Raw genomic sequence first — 21,509 nt, forward strand, 5'->3', positions numbered from 1 at the left:
CCAGGGAACCGATGGAACAGTATGAGAATGTTCTGGAAAAGAAAAAAAACTTTCCAGGACCCAAAGAGAGACCAGAGGCTGTTAAAGGAGCAGTTCACTTTGTAAAAGACGGACACAGAACTGATCTCAGTCACCCCGGATGTGCGTGAAGTCAGTTTGTATTTAGTTTTTAACCAAACATTTACAACATCAGGCTAAAGTAGAAAAAAAATCCCTCCCATTACACAACAAATATTTAGTAAGTCAGTATTTTGTTTTACTGTTGTTTTTAGTCACTTTCCTACACAATGGTCAGATTATCAAATGCAATTTGAAATTGGGACCAGGTAGCTGTTTCTTATGAGGAGTACAAAAAGACAACATGAAAGCTCTGTAGCCTGAACAAACGAGGCTAACTTTTTTAATTCTTTCAACCTTGACAGAGTCAGCGCACACCAGATCAACCTGCTCCGTTTTGTCTTCGACAATAAAAGCCCTAATTAAACGCCAAGCAAAAAGGAAATGCGTAAATCATAGAGAATGATATTGAATCAATAATAATAATTCCCTTAAGAATGATAGCCAGAATCTACTTAAGCCTTTCATTGAATAAGTGCTTGTTTAGCTCTTTCTCTCAGTGGAGAGTGAGTGCATGAGTTCATGGTCATCCTGAGCCGTTCTCCTGCTGTCAGACTGAACGCTGGCGCACTTCTCTCCTCCCGACTCAGGTCATTGAGTCTCAGTGTACGTGCATCCAAACAGCTTGTGACTCATTTAGTTGTTATGAGCAGATACTTAGTGATTGTGAGATAAGCAAATGGAAACCGTATGGATGAATGTCAACAATGCACCGTGTCAGGTTGTTTATTGGAGTCAAACATCCAGCTTAATACCTGTGGCGACATAACACCGAGTCACAGCAGAGTCTTATTTGGTTAGTTGCACTGATACACACAGACCGGATTACAATGTCATAGGCTCATTAAACATTTTCTTTCAGATGGGTCCTTTCTTTTTCCAAACGTATGATGTTATAATTAGTATGTTATTAAAAATTATTTATACTGTTAATAATGCTAGCCTAATAACGAACACCAACATTTCACACTTTTATAAATGTAAACTAGGTTTTATGTGGAAATCGAAAAACGTGTTATCAGTGTGTTATAAGTCAAAGAGGAATTCAACTAACATCTCTAATAATGGTAATTCAACATGGCCACACGCCCAAGTTGATTGGTTGTTGTGCAAGGATTGTCTGTCAGACGAGAGTGGTGATAAGACACCATCAGAAGATGACAGAAGCTGCAGACGATCGCCAACGTTGCACAAGTGAGCGATGAAGACAAAACAGCTGATTCAATGTCCCTTAACTCTCCTTTTCATCTGATTCAACAGTAATTCTTATTGAATGAAATTCTGTCTCTCTCATTTGATCACATCATTAGTGAGGTCATTACTTTATTGGGTTTTAATTCATGCTCAGAAAATTATTACATTATTGGGTGCTACAAGGCGGTCAATAAGACTTGGAAAACTGTTGTATAGTGGCAAACATATACATATTTTGCACTACACATAAAAAACCCACCCTCAACATTAAGAGACACAAACTCTGGAAGGTCAAAACTTTCAATTCCATAAAGATGCTGAAGTGAAAAAGTTATGGCGCATAGGCGCCAAGGTCAGCCACGTAATAAAGCAGTCATTTTAACATACAATTGAGTGGCCTGGCTGTTTTCAGACTACCAACGCATACCAATAACTTTCATTAAAGTAAGCTGGAAAGTCATTGATTCCTATTCTTCCATATTGAAGTGATACAAAATGTAGACCACCCAGCTAAACTACCATCATTAATGGGTGGTCTGTGCGTTTGATCATCAGATCAAGGGGGCGTTGGGGAACTCCAGTTCGAAACCCGCTCCCGCCCCACTGCGTCAGGCCGTTGTGTCCTTGGGCAAGACACTTCACCCGAATTTTCTCCTGTGGGTATTGTCCACAGTAGATGACCATTACATGTATGTATGAGCTGTATGTGTAATGTGTATTTGTAAAGCGCTTTGAGAGTCATTGATAAAGCGCTATAATAAATATAAGGATTATTATTATTATTATTATTATCATTACCTTTTCAGCTATGGAGTGATTCATCTTCCCACACACAGAGGATCTATGGTCATGTTATTTTTGTTTTTTTGAACAGCACCAAGACAATTAAAATGTCAAGAAGACTGGAATCAGCTGTGAGTGTATGGTGTGTGTGAGTATGTGTGTTCAATTAGGGAGCCAGAACCTTCCATGAAAACACGAGTTGAAAACAAAAAGAGGCCAGGATGTTAGTGGAGCAGGTGGGGGTGTGTGTGTGTGTGTGTGTGTGTGTGTGTGTGTGTGTGTGTGTGTGTGTGTGTGTGTGTGTGTGTGTGTGTGTGTGTGTGTGTGTGTGTGTGTGTGTGTGTGTGTGTGTGTGTGTGTGTGTGTGTGTGTGTGTGTGTGTGTGTCTGGGACAAACGGATCTTTGTCCTTGCTGGCCGTGTTGTCCAGGCAGTTGGCAGAACAGCTAAAAGAGCTAAAAGACCCCACAGAACACCATAATAGTACTGAGAACAGGACACTCACACACACAACGTTTGAGCTTCACTTCCTCTGTCTACAGTTTCAGGACATAACCCTCCTTCTGCAGTACTGGTGTTCTTTAGTTGTTGCCCTTCAGAAACGTGCAGTAATAAACACTGGAACAGATGGAGGTACATACTGGTCAGAGCGTAGTTGGGGTGCTCCACTTCCATGCGCTGCAGCTGGGCTCCCAAGTAGACCTGCAGGTGAAGAACAGGAAGTCATTATAATACAGTATCAGTGATTAACTATTAAAGACAGGCAGCAGAGTTAAGAAATGGTAATCAGGTGAAATGCAACATTTGATACATTTGCTTCTCTGCACCAGTCAACAGGCGATTGTGTTCCTCAGTATGTACTGAGCAATGTATGTATGTGTATGTACTGTGTGTCTGCTCGTCTCTCTGGCTCTCTGTTTAGACACAGAGGACACACAGGTTCAACTAGAAAGGCCCTAGGAGAGAGGAGACCCCCACCTGGAACAATGGGGCATTCACGTGGTATTTGGGTGGTTCACAGATGAAACTAAATTGGCCGATAACTTCAATATATACTTCAGATTTGTTAAACAGGGCAGGGCTATGTGGAATTGAATGACTACAGTATGTTAGTGTGTAAGACTGATGCGTACTGGGACTCGTGTCCTTCTGAGTATACAGGTGTTTCTGCTGTGGTCTCCAGCAGCTCTATAGGCTTTGAAAACACACCACATTTGTTGTCTCTTAAGGTTTGTATACAGTGGTAAAACACTGAAGGCATCAGTACCTTAATGTCGATGCCTCGCGCTATAGAGGAGTTGTTGAAGAACCTGGAAGGAACCTTCGAGGCTAGGTCAGGTTCTTCTCGACCAAAACCAAGATTTAAAAGGATTTCCTCAGGGTCTTCCTCATACAGGTCCAGCAGCTCTGACACACTGTGAACACACACACAGGCAGTCAATGATTCAGTCATCAAGGCCGTGAGTCGCTCAGTCAGTTAGTTAGTGAGTTAGTCTGCTGGTTAGTTTATTAATCCTAACCGCAGGTTAAGAAGGGGGTTCTCCAGGGGCTCCTCTGACAGCTCCGACAACTCTGAAAAACTATGAAAACACAGACAGCCAGTTAGTACTTCTCACACACAGCTTTTTGTTAGTCTGTTAGTGAGGTAGTTAGTTAAATATTAAATAAGTGGTGTAGTGGCTGAGCCTCTCCTCAGCAGCCTCACCTAGAGCTGGAGAACAAAATAAACCTGACTAGGAGGATCAGACCATCAAGGAATTAGGAAACGTGTTTTTGTTTGTATTGGGTGTCTCATAAGGATGAGTTGGCGTGTACCAATCTGAAGGTCCTGGTTCAACCCCCCCCCCCCTGTGGTGGTTAGTAAAATTGGTAATTTTTGTGGGTATTGGAAATTAAATTGCAGGGATAAGTCAAATTTGCTTTAATTCAACGATTGCAGGAGGAACTATAGGATGTAGTAAACTTAGTCTTGCATTGAGGCCTACTGATTTTCCTTTACAACACATGTTTAATTCTGTTTGTAATGCCCTATAGGGGCTTCATGAAGATATGTTGTATTATTACTGCTCTCTATGGATTATTAGGTTTTCTCCTCATCACACATAGAAACCAACCAGCTTTCAATCTGCAGCAAAACTTTGTTTTTGTTTTTTAAACAGCATCTCTCAAGTCCTTCGAACATTTTTTAAAACTGTGGATGATTACCTATGATGCACCACCGCATAGCCCATAATGAACCAGTACACCCACACAATACACCAATGAGCTCCAAACGCTGGAGTAATGCCCAAACCCTGGCACCGGCCCCCTGCTGTGACCTCATCCCCGCTCGACCGCCACCACCAATACATCCAAAAGACTCCTTCCCACCACAAACACTTTGTTCAAGAGTAAAGCCTCCAAACACAGATCTACTGATGATGCACCGCAGACATTAACAAACACAAACACACCAGCTTCAATCATGGAGATCTGGAAAAGTGTATCCCCCCACATTTCTGAGAGAGCAGTGACACTGAGAGCTGTTATTGTTCAAACCGTGCAAACTCCACTAAAGGACCTCTGAGAAAGGTCTGGTTTTTTGTAAGTATTCAATCAGAGAAACTAACCACAATGGTTCAACTCAACCAACTGCTGCTATATTTACATCTTTATATACAGCAAATTCTTGTATGAGTGGTTCCCAATGTTCTTTTTATTTGTGACCCCCTAAAATGAAGCAATGTCTACCAATGACCATAGCCTGACCAACACAGGACTTTTTAGACCAATATCGCCCAAAACTAAAAAGAACGTGTGAATAAAAGTGCAGATACCCTCAAACTGAGGAGGCAGAAGGAGGCAGTTTATTTTTGATAAGCATGTGACAAAGCTGAATGGCTTTTTGAAACATGTTTTCTGACCCACGCAGCCCACAAATTCTGTCTTATTTCACACTTATGTTTTGTAGGGGTGCTCGATTATGGCAAAAATCATAATCTCGATTATTTGGGTCAATAATTGATATCACGATTATTAAAAACGATTATCCATTTACTTTGAAAACATCAATTTATTGGAGAAATTCTTTTTGAACAGTATGTTTTTAACAGTTGATTACCTTGAACTTTAAGTATAATTCAACTGAAAAAAAAAAAAGTAATAATAATAAAAAAATAATCGTTTTATTTCGATTACGTTGTTTTCATAATCGTTGCAAGCCATAATCGTAATTGCCATTAAAATACGATTAATTGAGCAGCCCTAATGCTTTTTTAGGAAACCCAGAAACACAAATGTATGTAAGACGTTCTTCCTGTCCTCTTTAATAGAGCTCTGATATGATCGTGGGAGAGTGAACACTAAGGCTGATATCAATGACAATTACAAATAGTGGTGCTGGATTACTGTGCATGCGGAATCATCTCCTGTGAATCCCTTATGGAAATGGCAGCGTTAAAATAACATAATTATATTGAGAAATGGTGACTGAATGTAAAAAGATTAGGTGGTTTCCTGCTCAGTTTGTAAAATGTGAATAACTTTTTGGTTGTGTAAAAAAAGCTCTCTTTCGAGTAGTTTGATTGGCTTGAAGTTTAATAACAGCCCTCTGTGCCTCTGCTGCTCTCTACCTGAGATCATTACTTCCTGCAGAAACCTCCATGAGTCTGAGCGGAGACTGATGAGGAGAACTGACCTGGACACAGTGCTGCTCTTCCCTGATCCTGTGGAGTTCATACTTCTTGCCCTCTCTTTATACTGACTCCTCTTCTGATCCGCAGCAAGCCCAAAGCTACATACACATACACACAGAAGCAATAACACACATACACAGAGTTATCAACCAGCTGTAATCATCTGCATTTACTCAAAGTAGAGAATTAAATAGATGTTTACTCACCAGGATTCAGATGTATTGTTACTGGACTGAAGGTGGTTGGCTGCAGGAAAAAAAATAGGAAATTAAGATCATTCATATATCAATAAAAAACAACATATATACATTGTCATGCAAAGGATGATTATTTTCTAGTATGAATTGATTGGTAAATATTGTTTTGTGAAATCTGTCCACATAAAGTGCTTTGCCTTCTTTTAATGCAGAGTTTTGCTTTTTTTTGTGGAAATAGTTTATCAAGATGATGGTCTTCTTGTATTTATGCAACTATAAGAGCAAAAGCCTGGTCTTGTGCATGTCCCTGCTCTAGTGAAGGAAATTCACTTCCCAAGAGGATAGGTTCATGTTAGGTCTTATAAAGATCTGCTTTACAATAAGATGAGAGCTTCAGATTGTCTTGAAGTAACTACAGTAAGTACTGAGCATGCCAAACAGGTATTTTCAACCAACTCATGGTGTGAGGGGTAAGCTTCATTAACTAGCTAGCTATAACAGATGTCAGACAGTTGTCATTTCAATGAGCATAACCAAAATGAGAAGCTTATTTAAATACTATTAAATAAATACGTTATAGGGCATACATCTGCTGCAGTTCTGACTTTAAGAATGAATGTAGCGTGTTCACTTTCACTCAGTCAGAGATCTGCAATCACTCATCGCCAGATGCAGGTTTGACCGTTTTCTTTTTAATTCAAAGGAACCTGTTGGGACATGTCGTCACGCTACTGTCTGTCTGAGTTCCTCTCTCTATTTTCTCCACTTAATTTCAGCAGACAATCTTCTTCTTTCTTTAAATGCAGTATCATTATCTGTTTTAAAGGACCCAAAACATCACAAAAACTAATTCCCTGGCTTATTTCCATCTATTCACCCTGAATCCTTTAATTAACTAATTCACTTCCATTATATTCACACAGTGACACTATGATCCCCTTCCTCCTGTCCTTATAATGTTTGACATCATTTAAGCCCATTGCGATCTGTTCATACATGACCTCTCTAAAGTCTTCTGCGCCACTAAAGCTGATGAATGTTATTAAAACATGATTAAAGCATTTACAGTCAGGACATAAAAACATAAAGTTAGATTTAGGATGATGACAAGAATTAGCCAAAGCCACTCAACTAAAGAGGTTTTCATACAAAACCAAAATCTAAAAATAGTACCATTATCTTTTCTTCCTAATGTAACGTCCACATAAACACAAAGCCAGTGAGTTCAAATGAAGAAAGGTCGTGAGTGATCAAAGGTTGATGTTTGTGATGATGAAACATTAAGGCTGCGGCCACACGAGGACGAAAACGGTCGTTTGCGTTACTGTTTAGTGTCATATAGACCGTTCGGCCACACGAGGACGACCGAATACGGCACTAAACGACTGAGGAAACAATAACGGGTCCCAAGGTGGATAGAACGGCATACGCAACGCTCTGGGGGGTCCAACGGCTCCGTGTGTACGCCCTATACGATAATTTTCTGATAATGATGAGGCAATAGCCCCGCCTCTCCCCACCTCTGCTGCTCAACCCCGCGTCAAAGTAAACGGCACACTGAATTCAGATTATTTATCTTTCTCTCGATATGGACCTAAACGCGAGTGAAGTCTAATCTGACAGGACGGAGACACGCAGCTCTGCTCACCTGCAGCTCCTCCCGCTGCAGCAAAACACACACTTCAAGTCAGATCATCACCCTTAGCTATTTTAATTACCTCTCAAACTCCCTAAACTAGTTATACATATGTTTATTTTTACTGTCGGCTGGGCCACTCATTACTGGATCAGCTGCCGCATGAGACAGACACTGACGCTGTCCGAAGAGAGGCAGGAAAAAGAGAGGCTCCGTGTATTTTATTATTATAATATATAGAGTCGTTATTCATTTGTTTTAATGGATGACTATTGCGTGTGGACGGGAGCTTTTTTGCGATTGCGTTTGCGTTAATCCTATGCGTTTAGCCGTTTTCATCCTCGTGTGGCCGCAGCCTAAGAGGCAACAGTAACATAGAAACTCAAACTCAGTCCTTGTGGCTACAATAGAGGAGAAGATTTAAGTCACACCAAAGTCCAAATACCTAATTCTTCTTTAGTTTAAAATGAAATTAAATGTTTTGTGCATCTTTTTATAAATACAAATTTCATACTAAAATGATTTTTCTATTTGGAAAAAAATGCTTTCCAATCCACTTAAAATACAAATTGTTTGTATGCAATTATTCTATCATAAATACATTTTTATTAACAATGGATCACATTATTACTTGTTTGAAATGGGGCTGTTCTAAAGCTCAATCTGTATAACATTTCCACCTGACTCTACATCTCCCTTGAGCTCAACAGATCTTTTTCATGGCATTTCTCAACATTTGTGTTTTCAGGATGAAAGCTAACTATTGTGCTTCACTTTCACTGGTTTCAATGCTAAGTTTTCAGTCAGAGCAGGCAGCTCTTTTCAGCAACAAGTTTTAAAAACCCACTGTACACTAGCTGTCCAGCACCAAACTGTGTTCGGACATATTACCCAGATGTTGAACACAGTGTAGCATTCAGCAGCTAAAAAGCCTGATATTTTAGTTGGTAGAGACCAAACACAGAGCTTTAAGATGAGTCAACATTGGAGGTATTATAGGCTGCAATTAATAAGATTGACTTAACCGCCTAACCATAACTGTATACATGCCAGACAAATGACAGGTGGCTATTATTCTGAAGAAGGCAAGATATGCAGAGAATCTGGCATTCAGCCTAACAAAGCCGGCACAGTTGTGCAAGACTAAAACACATTTCCTGAGAAAAACTTAGGCGAAGTGCTTCTATGTTGTCATGTCAGGTGAAATTACCATGGAACAAAAATCAAACCAGTTTTGCGAAATCAGGCTGAAGGACAAGTCGGATGTAATTGCTGAAAGATTTAATGACTTTATTAACGCGAACATGAATTAAATTGCATAGTTTCAGCACAAGATGAAGATAAATGAAGCGAAGGCTGCTGTTCCTGAACAAGTGGTCCCTGATCAAATCTATCCAACCTGCTGCCCCTCAGCATCAACTCATTAGCATCTATTCAGTCCCAGATCTCACACACAAGTGTCCCTTCAACATTCTCATTAGAGTCTATCATTCACTCATAAAAACAAACACTTAACATCTATCTATCAGAGCTATGACTGATGTATTCACAGCAGTTCAGAGGGATGATGAAAACACACACACAGAGGACTGTCAGTCAAGCATGCAGTGTGTTTCCACACCTCTGTCTAAGGGTGTCGTATTGTCATACTGATATTCTGTACACACTGTGAAGACCACTGAGACAAATGTAACATTTGTGATATTGGGCTATATAAATAAACATTGATTGATTGTTTGATTGACCTCTGTGATTTGTTGACTTTTGCTTCATGAAGAAACAGGACTGAGGAATGAAGATAATAATAATAATAATAATTCCTTACATTTATTATAGCGCTTTTCCAGTGCTCAAAGCGCTTTACAAATACACATTACACATATTTGTTATACATGCAATGGTCACTGTGGACAATACCCACAGGAGCAAGTTCAGGTGAAGTGTCTTGCCCAAGGACACAGCGGCTTTACAGACGCACCCGGCGGGTTTCACCCCGATGGAGCGATGTATGGTTGTGAACCAAGTTCAGGGGATTATACTGACACTGTTGTGTTTGTCAGACACCTTTGCACATGTGATCAAGCTTTATGGTCATTGTATCAAAGGACACTTTGTACAACACAAAGTATGGATGGGTAATAGGGACAAAATAAATTGCAATGTCTTTACGCAATTCCTTTGTAGTGATATCGTAACAATTTTGTCGGGTTGGTTTTGCTTTCAACAAATATTTAGAAAATATGATTTTTGATAGATAATTGGCAATAATGTGGATCTAATGACTAAGTCGTTAAAGAGCATCTATACTGTAACAGTTAGAAGGAAGCAAATGAAATTACATCACTGTACTTTAATGCAGCGCTTCAAAAAAGGAAAAGATAAAACATGCTATATTACGATATCCAAAACTTAAGAAGATATGAGTCTCACATCACTATCAATAATATATCGATACATTGCCCAGATCTAACACATCCCATGACAATTATAGAAACTCAAAATCAAATAAGCAATGGCGTAACTTCACCACCTAGTCGGCATTTTGTTCTGGGCATTGTACATTTGTGCAAAACCCCATTCTTATATACTGTATATATCTGATATCAGACTTGTATCAAAAAACGATTACGGTCAGGCTTAGAAAAAAGGTCATGTTAATGCTAAATCTATATTTATATGAACTTGAATAATGATTCAAATAATCTACGGGCGATCAGAAAGCCCAACATCCATATTCTCATGTGAATCTGAGTAACATGGGGAAAATGTCAAATCGCTTGTTTGGCGGGTGGCGTCAGTTAATGTAAAACACATAACTATCTGAACACCGGGAAGGAACTTAACAATGAGCAGAGATCTGTAATCTTATTTGCATTGTGAGGTTTTCTGTGTGCTGACCTTCAGCTCCCAATGAAAGGTCATCTTCAAAGCTGCAGCCGTTCTTCTGCACTCCTGTTCACACGCAAGCACAAGCGCACATTTTGAGTAAGCACACAGAAGTAAAGTTACAAAATCCCTTCGATAACATCTCCATAGTTAAACAAGTAACCGCTAACAGTAACCAAAACAAATTCACTTAGAAAAACAGTCATGATGGCTCAAGTGTTTAGTCATAAAGCAAAGAGATGTGTCCTAACAGGTTGGACACAGAAATGTGGATTACCTTTGCTGGGAGAAGCAGTCTGATCATCTAAGGAGGCTCCCAGGGGAGTCCTGGCCAAGAGACAAAGAGACAGTGTTGGAAATTCACCCAAACCATAAACTAACCATTAAAAACATAAACATCCAAAAGACTTTGAGGGTGTGGGCTTACGTAACAAATATGAAACGCCCTTAATGCTCATCTACTGTTACATCACTGCAACTTAAAATACCTTGAGGGAAAGTCCTAACTAGGCAAAACTAAGTACAAACAAACGAGGCAATCATATTTCTCCTAGGATTATCCCTGGTTAAACTGAGGGTAAAAATCTACTAAATCCTGTTTGTGAAATTAGCCCGTGTTAAGTACTGACTAAGCTAAAGTAACTTTTACAACCTACAGTAAAGGCCAATCCAATGCTCTGGCTTAGTATACCCTGATAACTCTTTGACAAATAAATTACAGACTAATTGAATGTCCGAATTAAGGTAACAACTCCAATTTAGTCAGGCTGACGACATCCATGTCAACGGTAGGTGCCAACCATCTCACTACCAGATTAACTATAGCAACATCAAAGGTATCTTCCTGACAGATAAAGGCCAAGGCTTAGTAACACAGGCTGACTGCCTATCAGGGCTATGTAACGCATGCTAACTAGCTGTATTGTGAAGGCTATCCCAGGATAGCTCCTGGTCAGATCAGTCTACTTATTATTACCACCCACTACTGACCATGCTAGACTGAGCATCCTAGGCTTACTCTTGTTTTTTTGGTACCAGTTCTCCTACTGACCAGACTAGTTGTCCCAGGCTAACTAGCTGACAGATCGGGCAAGTTGACAGCAGCAGTAAGCAAGCAGTTCTGATGCTGGGAAACACTGAGCTGTTACACAACCTGCCACTCTTATCAATGGGACACACACACACACACACACACACACACACACACACACACACACACACACACACACACACACACACACACACACACACACACACACACACACACACACACACACACACACACACACACACACACACACACACACACAACACACACACACACACACACACACACACACACACACACACACACACACACACACACACACACACACACACACACACACACACACACACACACACACACACACACACACACACACACACACACACACACACACACACACACACACACACACACACACACACACACACACACACACACACACACACACACACACACACACACACACACACACACACACACACACAGCTTATCCTACCAGTTTCCACCGGCAGCCATGTTGGCCTCAGGCCCCTGCGGCTGTTGCTATAGTAACATGTGATTCTGATTCTGCTGGTCATGTTGCCACAGTGAGGTTGCATAGCGCCACAGGGTTGTGAGTGACAGCAGTGAACAGTGTTAGTGTGTGATAACAGTGTTAACTCAGCAGGAGAAATCCCTCCTCTATTTACTTTCTTTCTTTCTGCCTTTCTTTCCGTCTTCTGTCGGCTTCTTCCTGCGTCTTGCTCTCCCTCTTTCTCTGCCTGAACAGCTCTATGTGCTCTATGTGCCCTATCTCTGGGCGTTGGTCTGTGCCCTTTGTGTGTGTGTGTCTTTGTGTGTGTGTGTTCTGTCTGGGAGTGGCTGTGAGTTGGTTCTACGTCAGCAGCTGATAACACGGGTACGAAACACGCACACCTCCAGACATTGGAAAAAAGATATCAATAAACCAGCAGGAAAACCAGTTGGCCACTAAAACCAGTTAGTCATTATTTTAAGACCATATCCTCGTTGTTTCCTAATTAAGTCCAGGAACTAGTCCATTTACTGTACATTCCTGATTATCATTTCTAACCAATCAGCAGTTTTGTGATTACATTTCTTCCTAGGCAGTTTCAGCTAATTTTGTACATCAACATTCATGAAACTTGCTGCACTCAACATCTGTCAGCTACATGTTAAACAAATAATAAAGTACAGATTCATCTGGAAAGTCATTGTTTTGGTCAGGTACTGTACCTGCATTTAATCAGCCAGCTGGCGATGTTGTTAGGCACTTGCCCTGGCAGAGAGAGACAGATGAACATGTTAAAACAATAGACCGCTGCTGTGTGCAACAATGATTACAACATGCTATAAAAGCATTGGCTTTGTGGGGATGCAGTGAAACACAGCTGTACTTTGAGCTACCGTCAGAACACTTACCTGCTCGTAGCCACAATGCAAACAAGCTTACGTGTTGCAGGTATACTGTTTACGGTGTTAGTTTAACGTGTTAGCTTAATTACATTTGATAACAAACATGGCATCCTCTATGATGACACTTCTACGTGATGCTGCTGTGTGCACAAGGTTTTACAGTGCGCACTCACAATATACTCGTTAATGAGCAAAGTACAGCATGTTTTCTATCATGTGTATAATTTACAGTATAATAACCTTTTTTAAATGGCTGTTTTTCCCTTTTATATATTTTCATAGAAATAAATTGTCACCCATTTACTTTAAAACAGTCGGTTTACAGTTGCGGAGTGTAGCAAAGATTAGAGGAACTGCTGCGTGACTGGGCCGGGTTTATCTGGCCACATCAATATTTATGTTTGCAGATGGACGTGTTTTGTTTGCTGAAAATATTTCACACATCAATGTTCTCATATGACTGATTACTCACTTCCATGTTTGTTATGTTCTATCGTGTCATTTTGAAAGTAAATATGCTTATTTGTTAAATGTTAACTTGTCAATACTCCCATTTCTGTGGCAGACTGGGAGCCTGCCTTTAAAGATGTGAAAACAAACAAAAAGATATCTCAAATACTCTATACCATCTGCCTTTCTGTTTTGCCACTTCCTGACGCTTATCAGTTGACTTATGGCAATACTGACATGACTGTGATAAGGTTAAATTGTCTGATAATGGGCAATGAGTGTCACTTAACTGAGGTGTCTACAAAAAAAAAAAGTGTACTTTCTCAGCAGACATATGGTTAACATGAAACACAGTAACATTTAATATTGTTCAAATATCCCCAGTTACATCTACAGCTGAGGTCAGTCTAACCTGTTTCCTCTGAGGGTGTTTGCTCTTCCCCGGCCCTCTGGTTCTGTTGGGGTCCCTCTTCTTCTGATTCTAGCCAGGTGGAATCTTTGCTCTTTGCCCATGCCCGACGGCGCAGACAGGCTACATTGTAGTCTGCCTGCCCTCTAGGATCTGAGGATCAATCAAGCAAACATCTGTCAGACAGCCGGACTACCATGAAGTCATCAATCAGGTTTGGCAGGTATTCAACCGGACTGACAGAAACTACATCTGATCAAACCCACACATCAGGTGGGTCGAGCGAGGTGATCATATTGTGCAACAATTCTCGCAATGTATAACTTTTTCAACCACCACTTTGATAAGGGACAATAAAGACTGAGGCCCTAGCATTAATGAAAATCTAAAAGTCCCTCCCCTTGCATTCCACTATATATACCCAGGGACTGCAGATGGTAATTAGCAAACTGCTATAATCTGGTACAAAGCCTCTTATCTCTGTTCTTTATACATGGTCCCTGACAACTAAACCAATAAACTAAACACATTTAAAGAGTCATACTGTGTCTCAATGTTTATGCTCCCATTAGTATTGTGTACACTCGTACTTATTTGGATAGTCTGTGAATTTTCAAAGGGTATCGTTGTCTCAAATTGTAGCAAACTGTTCAGACAACAAGGTAGTTGTTAGTTTAAAAAACAAACTGAATAAAAAAAATGTATATATAACTTTTATTTGTTTAGTGGTGTTCACAGGAGAAACCCAAACTACTGCTGGTCCCTCCTCTTCCGCAACATGCTAATATGCTAACATGCTAATATGCTAATATGCATATCTAATATAGAGGGTGAAAGAGTCTAGCCTTCCACACTCATCTTTTTGACCATCTTGAGTGCAAAATGAGGTTGTCAAATCAATCTCAGTGTGAATGCACTTCTGTGCTCAAAATAGCAAGTCTAAGTACAGGAGTGAGCAAATTGAGACACACTGTCATTGTTGCCCTGTATTCATTACTTTAAGCAATTCAAACAGGTTTTGGTTAATGTGGGCTAATTTGATATGACTATGTATCCGTTTCCTTTAGCCAACTTTTTCAACTGTATACGATACTTGAAGACAATTATTAAAGCTTTTTATCAATTAACACTACTCTGGCTTATTTTTAAAAACGGTAATCCATTGTTTTCATCTTAACGGTTTATTAATTTCTTATGTTGACTACTTTTTTAACTGTGAGATGACCCACCTGGAGCAGTGCTGGTGTCCATGGCCAGAGATCCACTCTCCATATCTGCCTGTCTGTGTGTCTGGTTGAGGGCAATCAGTCCATCAGAGGAGACTGACGACTCTATAGGAACATCAGCAACAGGTAACACTCCTGAGCAAGAGAGAGAGAGATAAAGCAATAATAAAAAGAGAAGAGAATATATCTGCAGCACCAAATAACACATCAGTCCCTGATTGAAACATGCAATGCAGACGCAAACAGTACACAGACATAACGAGCTACACATACAGTACATAAAACACATAATTCACTCACAATAAAAGCTTTAAATGTCTTTAAATAAGCTATTAATTGGAGCGTCTACATAAAAGTGTGTTCAAACCTGGACAGTTGAAACAGAGTGAGGGTGTTTTTGGTGACATGAGAAGTGGCTTCTATTATTGATGACTGAGTTACCCACGCTGAGACCAGCTGAGGTTACACAAACACATGGCAAACATACTGGACTTCTTTTCTTTTACATTGTTGCTGCTTTTACTTTAGTGAAGCATTTGATTACTTATGTGAGTTTTGTAGTTTTCAACAGCTCATCTCTCAAATGTCATGCATCCTTCATCACATGAACATGGGGTTTTCCGAGCAGTGATTTGGTTTGTAAATGTTTCTCATGTATGAAACAAGCTTCAAGTCTCTGCAAGTTGATTTATCATAGCAATGAGCTGAGACCAGAAGCTGCCTGAGGTGTCACGAGATCAACCTGAACCCTGATAAGTGATCTGCGGTAACAAGCGGTGTGTGGCACATCATTGTATGTTCATTTAATTTATTTTTCATCATAAACTGTGAGGATTTTTTCATTAACATCTTCTATTATTCATGTTGTGTATATAATGGAGACGTTTTCAAATGTATGCATGTTCTATCAGAACAAAAAAGCCAAAAAAACAACAGATCAGTTAAGCTGGACTGAAATATATATGTTTGATGGATGCCATGAAGTTTTGTTTAGACATTCATGTTCCCCTCCGAATGAAACATAATCACTTTGGTGATACTCTGACATCTAGGGTCACCATCAGTTTAAAATGTCACTTTGTCCAACACTACAGACGTAATGACACCCCATCAGACTCAGCTGCACTTTGTACTTTGATCAATAGCAAATGTTAGCATGATGACACACTATAGTATCAAAGCAAATATTATACCTGCTAAACATTTGCATTTTTATTGTCAGCATGTTGACATTAGCATTCAGTATAACTGTACCTCAATACAGCCTCACAGGTGGCTATAGGCTGTTAGTCTTGCTGTTTGATAAATCAATGTTAAGAAGCTTAATAATGTATTATTTTGTGATTATACTAAACCTTTTAAACAACATCTATGTTGGTGTTACCATATATATATATATATATATACACTGCATATATAAACTAAACATATTTGATTATACATTTAATTAACTGATCCTATTTTTCCCCAAAGCAACTTACAATAAGTGCATTCAATCATGAGCTTCAACTAAGGCAACCAAATATATAAACTGTAAATTGTTTATTTGGTTTTAGTATTACAGTTTTTTCCCCAAAGGTTTTATCAAGAAAAATAGCAAAAATAAGAATCTAGTTCTTGTTTCTGCAATAAATGTTATATTTATTAGAAGAAAAAAATAGGCATAAGCAGCAGCTGTTCTCATTTCTTTGGCCACTTGTCCCTGAGTTCAGTCTGACAGGTGAAAGGTGACCGGCCACCAACCAGCCTTACCAACAGGAACAACACCAGAGTTTACTACTGAGGAAGTCTGTATGTAAACAGGAATGTAATAATAGGCTAGGCTACATGGTTACTAACAATAGCTAACACAGTGATTCAATTAAATTCAAAACCTTTATTTATCCAGGTAAAATCCCATTGAGATCAATGATCTCTTTTTCAAGGGAGACCTGCAGTGATACAGCCACAAAGCTGTTTAATAAAACTCAAGATTTCGATATGAAGTAAAGACAGGAGAAAACAAAGAGCTGGTGGGGTAGAAATAAAATAGTCCACATGGAGAAAAAAAAGAGAAGCATGCAGCCAAATTTAAATGAGAACGTGTGAAACAGGAAACAAGTGTTTGGGATGAATAACAGAACAACTTCCTGTCTGAGATACAAGAGAGACAGATGGGAAAGATCCATTTATTTTTAGATTTCTCTTGTAAATGCAGAAAAACAACAACAGACAGTGGGAGATCGAGTACAGCGAGTCTTGTTAACACTCTTAAATCATCCTTTCCCCCCCCCCCCCTCCCATGTCTTTAAATGACTCCTTCAGGCTTAAAGGAGGCTACAAAGAGTTTGCATTGTCGTTCTTTACAGAGAACAGCAGCTGCGATACGTTTGGATTCTTATGGTTATCATAGGATTTAATGATGAGAAGATGATGACAGTGGAGAGAAGTATCAAACATCTAAATAATTAATTATTATATATAATGCTTTCTGACTTCTCCTCTGACTATCCTGCTCCATCTTTTAAAATGTCAAAAATATAAACCAGTTAACACACCTTAAAGGTGGGGTAGGTCATTTTGGAGAAACCCGCTCGAGTACGCTAGAATTTGAAAATACACAGCCGGAAAAAATCTGCCACTTCCTTACAGAGCCCCTCCTCCAACACACACGAACGTGCACATGACCAATGAGGGCACGAGATAAGTTTGTGCCCCGATGGAAGGCTGACAGGCAGGTAGGCCATCCAGTTATTTTAGCCGGGCCTGCTCAGATGATTGGTCATGCTTTTTACAGCGCTACGGCTTCCACAGATGACATTTTGTTATGGATTTTTTGTCAAAGCACTTAAAATATTCATTGCTATCGGGATGTTAAGAGCTTTCCATGGAATATAACAAAAAGTGTATCTCGATCGGGATGTTAAGAGCATTCCATGGAATATAACATAAGTGTATCTCGAGCCGGTTTCTCAAACCACCTTTAACACTGTTACGAAAACAGTTATGAATATGAGCAACAGTTAATGTGCTCAACTTAGACACCTAAAAACAATACATTTCCAACAATAACTGCGGATTATGTCTTTTACATCATTGCATGCGATATAGTAATCTGACAAAATAATTGTTTTTCTCAGTCCAGAGTTCAAATGATCACAACTACCTTTTCAATCTCAACACTATTTTAGTCACTTTTGCACATCATAAAATCCAATTCTAATCATCTCTGGACTAATGCAAATGCTGTGTGAATAATTATAATGTGACACCTCTTTGTACTATCAATTGCTTTGGTCATGTGTATCAAAATGTGTATGCGAGTTCATTCCATAAATCATTTCTTGCAAAATGGTCCAACCCGTTTTCGTAATCGGCCATGTGTCATGTATTAATGCTTTGCTCTGTAAGTGGAATATGACTTTCACTTAATGACAGGGTATGTGGAAGACTGCAGTGTCATCCCCCCAAACAGGGATGCATGTAATATTCTAACTACGTTATATTTTTTAAATATTGTATTTTTTACTTTGTGATATGTAGTTCTGTTAAAAGAAAAATATTGACTGTAAATAAATTAGAGTAAATAGGGCATAAATGTGAATTCAGTTACATCTCTTGCAATGAAGTAAAGTGTAACTGTGTACTGTTGAAATGAATAAACCATATGCTATACAGAAAAATGCAGCCATGAGCATTTACAATCCTTGTCATGAAAACGTTCATGATTTCCATCAGAAAATACTCAACATAGCTGCATTTCGACCAACTTGTTTGGAAACAATGACAGGACATGTCTTATCATTCAGATAAGACATGGCCATTTACTTTGGACGATAAACAAAGGATATAGTGAAAGTGACACGCTTCTGCAGATAATCCATTGTGTGGTGTGCTTCTTAGGAAATGATTTGAGAAGTGCACTTAATGTTTTGCAAATGTTGAGTATGATGAGTATGAAAAACTGAAATACGTTTAGTACATTTTCCTAATTAAACTGGATAACTTCACTTAAGTAACATATTTAATGAAATAAGTTGACTTTAAAGGAGTCATTTTAAAGTGTGCTTTTATAACTTTTACTTAGGATCTTAATACTTCCTTCACCACTGGCACTATTGCAATAAAGTGTAAAAATATGAGGATGTTTTACTTTTCTCGGTTTTAAATCAAATGCCTTTGAGAGAAAATGACCCCCCGACTGTAATCAATTCTGACAGGAACCAGACTCAGAGGTTACGATTGTAGGAATAAAACCCTACTTACAGTCCTTTACCTTGAACCGATGCACAGAGAAACACTTAAACCTTCATCTCACTGACAGTGTTTAACGCTCACTGCAAACAGGCTTAAACAGAGAAGCGTGGGGACAAAGAGCCTGTTTACATCCCTGTTACTGTAAAGTGCAGGATGACACTATAAGATCAAACAGACGCTGAACAAAGGCTCCAAGTAGATCCTTATGTGCAGTTTTAAAGCATATGAAAAGCAGTTACTAGTGGCTAGGGTCCGGTACTTAAGCAAGCTGTGATGTATTTGAACTCTCCTGCTTAAGTATTTCTTGTTTTACGAAAGGTAAACAGTTTAAATAACCTTTTTTTTATCCAAATACTACTTTATGTGTAATGCTTGATCTTACGAAGTCTTTGGATAATTCAACTTGTTGTAAATGGTTTGTTTCTGCCTGATTACTGCCATTATAGACTTAACAAATAACTTATTTAGAAAACAATAACCTGTTCAAAAATAAAATAATGATTAAGTGCCTATTACTTGTGACTGAATATTTCTGCAGTGTAAGGCATCATTTACTTTTGGAAATAATGTAAGTGCTCCTTACACCACAGGTTTTCAATTGAGAATACAATTGTATTCATTTAATTTAAAAATAAAACGAGTTGCAGCCTTACTCGTGAGCAACAAACAAAATGTGAAAACACATTCAGAATACCATTGCCCAAAGTGACACCTTCAGTTGTACCATGGGAATTAAAATAATCCTAATAATTAAAATGAAATAAGCAAAGCCTCTCATTTGGAAAGCTAAAACCACTAATTGTTTTTGAAGGAAAAATATTGATAGTTAATTGACTGATCATTTGAGTTGTAGTAGCCTACTTAACTCTAATGTTGGGTAATTTAACATGTCTTACTATGTTTTATGTGCAACAATCTTATTTAGCTAAGTTTGTTAAGTAACTAAAGCTCTCAGAAAAAATGTGTAGTAAAAATATCCAACTACAATGCAGTTGAGTAGCAGTAGAAAGCAAATACCTCAAGTGTACTTAAGTACAGTAACGTTAGTAGAACGTTCACCAGTGTCCATCTTCCACTCACATTACACATTAGATGCTGGTGTGAATCAACTCAACTTTAAATACCTACTGTCAAGTAAAAACCCCATTATGAAATCCACATGTGTGATTAAACTTTTCTCTTTTCGCTCGGAATTAACTTGTTTGTCCAGTTTAGTTGTTCGTGCTGTGACACGGAGGACAGGACTGACAGCAGAAAAACACAAACACACACTAACCACAGAAGCGGGACTTCCACACACAATAAGAGGTCATATTAGCGATAAGGTGAGAGGGTACAGGTACTCACCGTCATGTTTCTCCGCGGTTTTTGTCGCAGCTCCCAAACTGTCAAACTTGTCCAAACTTTTCTGAAAACACTCCAACATTCCTGCTTCCGCTTCCTGAAAGCAGCAGGAGGAGAGGGGGCGTGTCCGCAGCGCTGCAGCCGAGAAACAGCCACGCCTGCCGGACTGACTCCGCACACACAGCACCGCAGGACGCTGAAGTTGGCTTCCGATTCAGAGCATCCGATTCGGCAGTTAAGGGGAAAGTTAAGGGACATTTAATTTACAGCGCTGAGCGAACAATCCTCCGTGTTTGAACCTCTTACATCGCTGCATAGCCGATTTATTTGGACTGGATTATCCCAGAGAGTCTAAAGATTATTTATAACCCAGTTTGAGATTTGTGAAACCTTTATTCTATTTGTGAAAATACAAAAAAGGGCGATTTCAGTGCTTTTTTCACATGTAGACCACATTAGACCAGGTCCTGATCTGAAACCACTAGACCTAGACTCATCAAATCTAGACTGGATTATCCCAGAGACTCTAAAGATGCTTTATAACACAGTTTGAGATTTGTGAAACCTTTATTCGATTTGTGAAAAAAAAAAATACAAGAAGGCATAAAGGCTTGCCCAGCTGGGAGGTTCACTCTCTGATTCTGATTCTGGCCTGCTACAGCAACCTCAGCCTTCCACCTGTGTTTGTATTTTCAGAATAAAGGTTTCACAAATCTGAAACTGTGTTATAAAGAATCTTTAGCCTCTGTGCGATAATCCAGTCCAGATTTGATGAGTCTAGGTCTAGTGGTTTTAGATCAGGACCTGGTCTAATATGGTCAGGATGCGAAAAAAGCACTGAAATCTCCCTTGTTTGTATTTTCACAAATAGAATAAAGGTTTCACAAATCTCAA

General features: G+C 39.2%; 1 protein-coding gene across 3 annotated transcripts in view; it reads right to left on the minus strand.

The window, feature by feature from the left end:
* The window catches only part of itprid2 (ITPR interacting domain containing 2), a 33,086-nt gene extending 12,387 nt beyond the window's left edge, over nt 1-20,699 (minus strand). Inside the window, exons 1-10 of one of the 3 annotated variants that reach the window (XM_034109760.2) lie at nt 20,619-20,699; nt 15,039-15,170; nt 13,813-13,962; nt 12,771-12,813; nt 10,764-10,813; nt 10,499-10,552; nt 5,974-6,013; nt 5,770-5,865; nt 3,361-3,508; nt 2,735-2,795 (exon numbers count right to left, since the gene is read on the minus strand). In XM_034109760.2, coding sequence (XP_033965651.1) covers nt 2,735-2,795; nt 3,361-3,508; nt 5,770-5,865; nt 5,974-6,013; nt 10,499-10,552; nt 10,764-10,813; nt 12,771-12,813; nt 13,813-13,962; nt 15,039-15,170; nt 20,619-20,697 — 853 coding nt within the window. In that variant the 5' untranslated portion in view covers nt 20,698-20,699. The remainder of the gene's footprint in view (nt 1-2,734; nt 2,796-3,360; nt 3,509-5,769; nt 5,866-5,973; nt 6,014-10,498; nt 10,553-10,763; nt 10,814-12,770; nt 12,814-13,812; nt 13,963-15,038; nt 15,171-20,618) is intronic. The other 2 variants (XM_034109762.2, XM_034109761.2) reach the window with 2 other exon arrangements.
* Nucleotides 20,700-21,509: the final 810 nt, after the last annotated feature.

Source organism: Pseudochaenichthys georgianus, chromosome 21 (genome assembly GCF_902827115.2).
Source record: "Pseudochaenichthys georgianus chromosome 21, fPseGeo1.2, whole genome shotgun sequence".
NCBI classification, from domain to species: Eukaryota; Metazoa; Chordata; class Actinopteri; order Perciformes; family Channichthyidae; genus Pseudochaenichthys; species Pseudochaenichthys georgianus.